We start from the raw sequence: 10,208 nt of genomic DNA, 5'->3' as shown, positions 1-10,208 counted from the left end.
GTTTTTTAAGTCTTTAAACCTTTGCCTATAAGGGCATGCCCAAAATGGGTAAGCCAGGATTAATGTGGTTAACTACATTAATCTACAATCTTTCAACGTGTCGCACTGTGAGATTGTATTTGTAAAGGGGTAAAAAAGGAGGGGGCCCATTATAGACCCCTGGCTGACACCGATAAGCACATTATTTAGGAACATAATGGATTGTAAACGGTCACAAAAGATATTAACCCTCATTCAATATACACACGCCCACATACAGGCAGGCTTACTGGACGTTGTGTACTTGTCTCTATACTGTGTATATTTGGCACAAATGTATGCATATATGACCGGTACGCAAGTTCTATGCTTGGTTCAGGTGTTTGGAAGGACAAAAAAAACAGAACATGTTTGCATATCTGGTTTAATAAAGACATAAGCCAATCCTTTTACAGCTTCATAAGTCATAAGGGGAACTTTAGCTTTGACGTGTTTTGGCAATTAAAGCAAAGATGTCAACATGTGTGTTCCCAAATATGAGATTTATGATATGAGAGCATTGGCCGTACTGACGCACGCTGGAATGATTACCAACGTTTGTCTGTGACTGTGTTGTGGTATTAAATCATGCTGCAGTGTTTTTAGATCTTACCACAATACTGATATTCAGCACGATGTACAATTTATTTTTTTAAATTTCAACTGAAAAGAAAAGGGGCAATCCTTCTTGAAGGTAAAGCCTTTATTGAATAGATATAATTTCATTTTAGAATGTGTCCACCTACAGAACTCGGCCTTTATGAATTGAATACGCAGGACCACAATGGAAACAAGCCCTCAGGGATTTTTGTGTTATCCTTTTAGCATTATTGTGTAGGCCTTACTGTGCCTCTGTACTTTTTGCAAACTGCTGATAAAGAATTCAATCAATCAATGCCACACAGCAATTTGCATGATGCTCAAGCAATGGCTGAACATGGCTTTGCTATCATGCTGCCTAGGATGGCAAATAAACAGTGACATGTTGGATGGATGGATAGGCTTTTAGTTTAGTGGTGTTAGTTAACACAATGCAGTGTCGTAAACATACATGTCGTTACAATACACAATGTCATTTAGAACATTGGTTCTCAAAGTGGGGTCCGGGGACCCCCAGGGGTCCTTGAGGGAGTTCCAGGGGGTCCCCAGCTAAATGATAGATTAGGCACCAAATGGACCCTTATGGGTCTGTAACTCTGAGAGTGTACAAATGGAACCAAATGGACGGTCCATTTGGTTCCATTTGTACACTCTCAGAGTTACATTGACATAGATTTTACAATATAAATTGCGGTCCAAGTGATAGAAATGCCATTAAATGGGGGTCCGTAGCCCTAATGCATGTCAAACTGGGGGTCCTTGAAGTTAAAATGGTTGAGAATCACTGCTAGAGCCGTAAAAAATCTTCTCTTATGGGGGTCCCTGGTATATCTTTTGAAATGGGGGTCCGCGGGCTAATAAATGTCAATTTGGGGGTCCTTGGCATGAAAAAGTTTGAGAACCACTGATTTAGAAAAGGGTTTGAACAGCTGCTTTTTACAACAAACCCTCAAACGTGTTGCTCTGCTCCGTTCCCCAGGTGGTGAAGCTTCACACCAAGCTGGGGAAACCCATCCCTTCCACGGAGCCCAGCGTGGTCACCCAGACCCTCCTCCTCCACCACGGCCGCCCCCAGTAAGACCCCCTCCTCTGGCCTGGGCAGCTCCAGCACCACCTCTTCGTCCCTGTCCATGGGCACCTCCTCCTCCAATGCTTCTGCCTCCCACCCACAACTCCTCCTACCTGAAGCCGGTCAACATAGTGAGCGGTGGCGGGGGGGCGCTCGGCAACAGTCTGTCGTCTGCCAACTCCACCGCCCCCGTCAAGAAGGCCTCCGCCCCCAAGATCAACTTTGTCGGTCAGTAGGTCCCCTTTGAATTTTGACGTCTCCTGGCGGTATTTGACAATGACTTCATTCTTCACCTTGTTGCCATTATGTTTTTGCTGTATTCCTGTTTGATTAGTATAGCTCTTTATTTAACCAGTTCAACCACATGAATCCTAGCGTCCCTATTCGGGGCTTGTCGTAATAGGCAAACATTCAGTGAAAACAAAAATCGTCTCACTACACGTCACGAGGCATTGTGTGAGCTTGTAGATCGGCAGAGATTGATGAGTGATAGAAAAGGAAGGGGCCAATTACAGACCCCTTGCACACCCATCTAAGTATATAGGGTTTAAGTCATTGAACCCCTATGTACTTATCACACAATGAATAAAGAAGACGACTTCCATTTTCATTTTAAAAATGATAAAACTTTTTTTTTTTTTTTACAATTTGCACCTATAATGACGTGCCCAAAATAGGGACACCAGGTTGAAAGTGGTTCAAACACTCATCACTAATAAAGAGTGAAGCTGGTTTCACAGAGCGTGCTTTGCACTCAAAGGCTACATGCCAATGTCTGGATAAGTCTCTGCCAACTTGTGTAGTGATGGACGGCGACCGGGCGTGCGTTTCCAAACCTGACATTTCTTGAAGTTCTGTGCCTTGTAGAATAACAAGTGTATAACCTAGTTTAACCATGCAGTCAAATGGCCAAAAGTTCACTCCTGGCCCTTGCAAATGGAAACGGTCATTGTTTTCCTTTTTTTTTTAAATTATTGTGATTTATTGCATTTGTATGCTGTCCATTAGTCAAAGCATCTGTGGACTAGTGACTCCTCAGTAAAATGTAAAATGGAATGTCACAGTTTTAAGTAAACCAATACTAAGAATCTTTGAATGGGATTGTGTGTTAATAGTGATGTTTTGTTTGTTTTTGCATGATCAAAATTTTGATTTGCAAATTCTTATCGGTTAATCAATTCATTTTTTGTGTGTATTTACGATTAGAGGTTGGGTGTTCACTAATGTCTATGGTAAGTTTACGGTAACTTTTGATTGAAAAATAAGGCCCTGCTACAAATAATAACTTCTCTAGCTGTGGTCTTTTGGAGCAGTAAGGATGAAGTCATTAGTAGACACAATTTCGGGTTTTATCGTATTTGTTGGCTGTTCACTTCATCCAATGCCATCTGCAAACTCACAACACCTTGCATCGCCTATTTTCGCCACTAAATAGGCAATTTATGAAATATTGGAAGAGGGTTTGTGCCCAATAGCAATGGTCTGAGACTAAAGAACCCTACCTCCCCCTTCGCCCCTTGCAGGAGGAAACAAACTGCAGACCACGGCGAAAGCGGATGAGATGAAGGCGGCGGAGATATCCAAGCCAACGCCACCCTCCATGGCTGCCCCAGAGACCAAGAATGATATCTCTGATTGGCTGTCTGCGGCGGCGCTAGCTGCACTGCAGAACGACGTGCAGCCTGTTGGACACGACTACGTTGAAGAGGTATTCTGACAGTTCACTTGGGTGTTGCTTGCCAAAAATAACTGATCTACATGCTAACACGACACATTGTTAGCTTGTAGATCAGTTATTTTTGTGAGTATAAATTATATTGTGAAATTTTCCTTGGCAAAAAAGTATGCACAACTGCAGCAGCCCAAATAGGGAGACAGCTGTTTTTTGTTTAACAAACCCCACTGGCCATGAACCAGAGGGGAAGGCCAGTGCTGTGGATGTGGGGATGTAATCGTTCTATATTGCACTCCATCAAACACAAGTATAAAAGAGTTAAAATGAAGACTGGCTCTGAGTCTGCCGTACAATTGTATTTTTACGGCGTTGCTCGGCCATACCCTACCTGTCTATGAGAGGGTCTGTGTGTCACAAACCACAGGACCGATCAGTGCTAAACTTTGCATGCACGCTACACAGAATTAGCTCCACATTGGAGCCATGCTGTTGGATCCTATAAGAGTTCAAGTTAAAAACCACTGCTATAGAGGGAATTGAACATTTTGTGTTACCCATCTCCTTAGGTCCGCAACGATGAAGGCAAAGTCATCCGCTTCCACTGCAAGCTGTGTGAATGCAGTTTCAACCATCCCAACGCGAAGGAGATGCATCTGAAGGGAAGGAGGCATCGACTGCAGTACAAGGTTGGTACATTTTCATAGGTGCAGGCACAAGTGTTATTATGCCTAATGTATTATCTTTGGCTGATGTCGCTTGCTGATAAGAACTGATCTTCAAGTCATGTTTTAGCTGGGACAACGTTATTTTTAGCATGACAGGTTTTTAGACAGAAGCGAGTAATCTACACGACCCAGGACACTAGACTGAACTATTTTGAATGGTTAAACAATAAGTCATAAGTTGATCATGCCGTCATCTGTCCTGACATTTCCTCTTCACCTGGTCTTTTAGAAAAAGGTGAACCCTGACCTTCAGGTGGAGGTGAAGCCTAGCATCCGTGCCCGTAAGATTCAGGAGGAGAAGATGAGGAAGCAGATGCAGAAAGAAGAGTTCTGGAGGAGGAGAGAGGAAGAGGAGCGCTGGAGAATGTAAATGAGGTACGATGAGGTCTTTGATGACCAGCTGATGTTTTTATGTATTTTTAACTTGCGTCTCCATTCTGGGGAAAACATCTGCCGAAAATAGTGCAGATGTATTTTCCACGGAGATTTGACGTAGAGGGGAAAACGGGAGGGAACCAAGTATAGACCGCTGGGTGATCCCAGTCGACTAAGTATATAGGGTTTAAGTGGTTCATCAGTGGACATTATCCATGTCTAATCTGCTGAACTCCCAGGTCACTGTTTTTTTTTTCTTCCCCAAACTGCTGAAACTTTCCAGGAAGAAGAGCACCACTGGGATGACAGACGCCGTATGCCCGACGGAGTTTATCCTCAGGGGGCCCCTGGGCCGCCCGGTCTCTTGGGGGTCCGGCCTGGCATGCCCATCCCTCAGCCTCAGGGACCTGTGGTAGGTCCTGGGTCTTCTGAATTTTTGGGCGGTGTAGCCGTCCCTATATGTGAGGTTGGGACATTGACATTTGCTGAACTGTGATTGGCCACCCATTGTACCCCCAAACCCTGCACTGTGATTGGCCACCCATTGTACACCCCTTCCACCCACAATGGGTGGCCCCTGGACACCCCCGCTGACTCTATTCAGCACTGTGATTGGCTAGCGAGACACATGATGAAATTAATAACCTATAAATAGGACTATGCACTTTAAAAATAACGTTTTTTTTTAAGTGAGCTTCCATCACTGTGATGACCACTGTGATGACCACACCTCCCACTTCACACTGGGTGTGATTTTTTGGGGCGGTGTAGCCGCCCCCTATAAGTGAGTTTTGGACACCGACCAAAACATTTGTGTACCCCTAACCCTTCCATTGTTAATGCAAATCGATACTTTTTTCATATCAGCCAATCACATTACAGCTAGTGTCATCACCACTAACTGTAATGTGATTGGCTGACTTTGCAAATTCAGGACTGTGATTGGCTAGCGAAACACATGACACATGTGCAGCCCTATGAATAGCAGTATGGACTTTAAAAAAAGTCATTTATCCTTTTTGAGTAGTGAGTCATGTTGTGATGACCACACACCGCCCACTTCACACTGGGTGTGATTTTTACTATGCAGCCATTTATCCCTCAGAGGATGAACTCCAAGCTATCCAGAAGATTGTGTCCATCACAGAACGTGCCCTCAGACTGGTGTCGGACATCATCACTGACCAGGACAAAGACAAGGGCAAGGAAGAGGACAAGGAGAAGGAGAAGAAAGAAGTCGCTAAAGACAGGTGAGGCATCTGAGAGAGCTCAACATCTCTTTGTCTCCTCGTGTTTCTGTGTTTAAACTTCAAACATAAAATATACTTAAAGTACTAGAATGTTTGAAAAATAGCAGATCTACAAGCTCATGAGCTTGTAGATCTGCTATTTTCAAGTAGCATATTTATACCGTAGGGCTAAAATGGCTTTCAAATAATTGTAGTGGAGTACAATATTTGCCTCTGAGATGTAGTGGAGTAAAAGTAATTACAATAGTATATTTGAAATACTCAAGTAAAGTACAAATACCTCAAAATTGTACTTAAGTACAGTACTTAAGTAAATGTACTTTGTTACTTTACACCACTGCTAGATAGCCTGCCTGTAGATAGTGCTTTTGTAATAGTTTCTAATTGTAACACTCCTCATACTGCATGATTTTTTGTTGTACCCTATATCGTCTTAGTAACATTATTATGTTTTCTCCATCAAAGCATGCATGCTGTACGTGTGAAACATCTTGACCGGCAGAAATACATCTGCTTTGAGGGACCACTGTCTTTTACATCATTTCTGGAGTGTGGTGAGTGAAACATTGTTCCACAGCATGCCCTATGCCATTGATGGTGTACAAATGATTGGGGTCCATTTGGTTCCATTTTTACACTGTCTTAACATTGATTTTACAATATAAATTGGGGTCCCAGAGATAGACATGCCATTAAATGGGGGTCCTTGATATTAAAATGGTTGAGAATCACTGCTAGAGCCGTAAAAGTCTTCTTATTATGGGGGTCCCTGGCATATCTTTTCAAATGGGGGGCTGTGGGCTAATTGTCAATTTGGGGGGTCCTTGACATGAAAAATTGAGAACCACTGTCAAATGCAACAACATGCTGGGTGTACAGTACAAGGCACAATCCATTTTATTTAGGATAGAGTGATTCAATGTCTTCAGTAGGGCTGTCAATCTTCCTCATATGATTGAATTTTCTGTGGCTATTTTAATCAATTTTTATGACACATTAATACAAATTAAATCAATTGCACAACAGATTTATCAATAAGCTTGTGCAATCTTGTTTTGTCTTCAGTTGCCAAGAAATTTGAAATTCCTAGTACCTCAGACTTAAAAGTCTATGAGGACTTGAACACTGAAGTTGACGAGGAGGCGTTTCAGTTTTTTATAAAGAAACCAGACCTTGGTGTGTTGGAGATTTGTTCACCCCAAGACCCAAATCCTGAAGGTGAGTTCTGTTGCTTATCAACATGGAGCCTTATAGCCTCATCCATACAGTCCTGGCTAACCTAAAATGTCACACGGGTATATTTTTGTACTTTGAAATGATCTTTGTTTCTATACGCCCAATGTAAGTAAAAGAGATAAAGTGTCTGAGGAAGAACTTTGTTGGTGTGTGGATCCTTCCGTATCTAATGTGAGCTTTTTACATTACATTTGCCACAAACATTCCTCTCTTGCTAATCACACTTGTTATGTCAACATTATTGCTAGATTCAGTGAGCCCCTCTGCAAGCAATTCCATTGCCAGCAGCAGCAGCTCCTTTCTCAGCTCTGGTGCAGACAATGACGGGGACTCGGATGACACCATCAGTCCTGCTCCAAGAAACAGAGCTGACCTGACACGTCTCGCTCAGGTAAGCGTTGCTTTTTTGGGGCGCTCTATACCTGACTTTGTCCGTGTGCGTACGTCAACAAAGTGATTGGTCAAGCTTCACGTGACACGTGGCTATAAACACATTATAAACACATATCGATGACAAAATGAAAGGTGCCGCTACCTTCACACAGGGTGTGATTTTTTTACTTCCACTTAGATGGTTGAAAAAATTCTTAAGGACAGACCTGGCGGAGAGAGGATCCTTACCGAGTATGCTCGGACAAAAAGCCCAACGGATACCAGAAGACGCGACATGGTGAAGATATTGGTTGCACACATGGCAAGTGAACATGGGTATGTTGTCATCTAAAAATTATGCACCCAATACACAATTTTGGTTGTACTTGGTGCAGGCCAAAATCCTCCTTTTTGCAGAAGGCAGCGGCACAGCAATACTTTTGTTTGGATCTCATACGTGTGTGTGTGTGTGTGTGTGTGTGTGTGTGTGTGTGTGTGTGTGTGTGTGTGTGTGTGTGTGTGTGTGTGTGTGTGTGTGTGTGTGTGTGTGTGTGTGTGTGTGTGTGTGTGTGTGTGTGTACTTTAGGACGAGTCCTTCAAGGCGTGTTGAAGAGGACTATGCAAAGGGCATCTCTGCCTTATTCCCATACCTGGCCGATCCCCAGGGAAATTTGGGCTATGTAAGTACATAAAACACCAGTCTAACCCACATTTACACATGCTCATTAAAACCAAATGACACTTTTCCCCCCTCTTTTCTTCTTGTGTTTTAGGAACAGTATTACAATCCAGTAGATGGGAGTGGGTTTCTGGCATGGCGAGTGAAATCACTTCAAAAAGAAGCATCAGAGGGACAAAAAAAAGAGTTCAGCCACTGACGGGTGTGTGATTTTGATTGTAGTTAGAATTTAAGGGGGAAGTCACACACACACACACACACACACACACACACACACACACACACACACACACACACACACACACACACACACACACACACACACACACACACACACACACACACACACACACACACACACACACACACACACACACACACACACACACACACACACACACACACAGGAAGAACCAGTGCAACATGTCATGTTTCCCCCAGTCCACTGTCTAGCAACTGTGAAGATGGATCCTTATAGTAAATGTATATCACTGGAAAGTATTGCAGCAGTATATGTGTTTTTTTTCCTTCTTTTTTTTTCTTGGACTGAGTGAGTAATACTTTTTGCAACACAGTGGACTGGTGCTGCTAATTTGAGGTTTCTTTTATTTAAATCACTTTTCTCTCTGCTGCTTTAATTTAAATCACATTTCTGGTTGGTTCCGTTGCCTTAATTTAAATCACCTTTCCTTTATTATCATTATTATTTTCATTTTCTTCTGTGTCTTATTAACCTAAAATTGTACAATCATCTATTATCTGTGTAGGTTTGACAGTAGAATATTTATACATCTTTTTTTGCCGAATGACTGAGTGTATAATAATTCACTTAATTTAATTTAAATCACCTTTTTTTTATTATAATAATAACTCACTTAATTTAATTTAAATTACATTTTATTATTATTATTATTATCTTCATTTTCTTCTGTGTCTTATTATTCTACATAAAATGGTACCATCATTTAACTACCTGTGTAGGTTTGACAGTAGAATATCTTTTTGTTTCTTTTCCTTTTTGCGTTAAGATTGAGTGAATAATATGTAGCCACTTACACCAGAAACTTTTTGCAACAACGCTTTATTTAAATCACTCTTCTGATCGGCTCCGTTGCTTTAATTAAATATATTTTCCTTTATTATCATTATTATTATCACTTTCTACTGTGTTTTTTTTATTTATATATAAAGTGTGCCAACATTTAGTATCTGTGGAGGTTTTTTTTTTTTTTTACAGAACATCTTTTTTCTTTTTTTACTCTCTTTGTTTGTCGGATGGCTGAGTGTGTGGGCCTAATATGTATCCACTTACACCAGAAACATTTTGTAACATAGTGCATTGGTTCTCAAAGTGGGGTCCGGGGACCCCCAGGGGTACTTGAGGGGGTTCCAGGGGGTCCCCAGCTAAATGATGAATAGTTAGGAACCAAATGGACCCTTATGGGTCTGTAACTCTGACCCGTTAGGGTCCATTTGGTTCCATTTACACTCTCAGAGTTAAATTAACATTGATTTTACAATATAAATTGGGGTCCCAGAGATAGAAATGCCATTAAATGGGGGTCCGTAGCCTAATGCATGTCAAACTGGGGGTCCTTGAAATTAAAATGGTTGAGAATCACTGCTAGAGCCGTAAAAACCTTCTGTTATGGGGGTCCCTGGCTTATCTTTTCAAATGGGGGTCCGCGGGCTAAAAAGTGTCAATTTGGGGGTCCTTGACATGAAAACGTTTGAGAACCACTGACATAGTGGACTGGTACTGCTGCTAACTTGTTAGTGTTAGTGTTTATTAATCTACACATACATTCTGTCATTATCAATTATTTGTGTAGTTTGGACAATAGGCTTGAATAGTTCTTTTGCCGACTGACTGAGTGATATCTAACCACAAACACATCAGAAAATGTTTGGTGAAATACTGGACTGGCGCTTTAACTCACCGACTCTGATCGTCTTTGCTGTTTTAATTTAAATCATTTTTTCTTCATTATTATTAGACTACTGTCACTATGATTATTACCAGGTCTAGTATTAGGCTACTTTTATCACTTCTTCTCTGCGTTTATCAATGTATAAATTAGGCCATTTTTTATTTTATTTTTTATAACCCCCTGCTGTGTACTTCTGACAGTGGCATATAGTATTTGACATCGTATCTCTATTAAAACAAAATATGCCTGTGAGGCTTCAATTTCCAGAAGCCTGTATA

The 10,208-nt window shown here is 41.6% G+C and overlaps 1 protein-coding gene across 1 annotated transcript; it reads left to right on the top strand.

The window, feature by feature from the left end:
* Window positions 1-1,767: 1,767 nt before the first annotated feature.
* LOC311056265 (zinc finger RNA-binding protein-like) lies at window positions 1,768-4,457 on the top strand (the record flags this gene model as incomplete). Its single annotated transcript, XM_084072750.1, has 4 exons — window positions 1,768-1,915; window positions 3,211-3,395; window positions 3,929-4,048; window positions 4,317-4,457. 4 exons carry the CDS (start codon window positions 1,768-1,770, stop codon window positions 4,455-4,457), a joined length of 594 nt encoding a protein of 197 aa, XP_083928876.1.
* Window positions 4,458-10,208: the final 5,751 nt, after the last annotated feature.

The sequence above is a fragment of the Gymnoscopelus microlampas genome (assembly GCF_963454915.1).
Source record: "Gymnoscopelus microlampas genome assembly, chromosome: 2".
Taxonomy (NCBI): Eukaryota; Metazoa; Chordata; class Actinopteri; order Myctophiformes; family Myctophidae; genus Gymnoscopelus; species Gymnoscopelus microlampas.
This window is presented reverse-complemented; position numbering and strand designations above follow the sequence as displayed.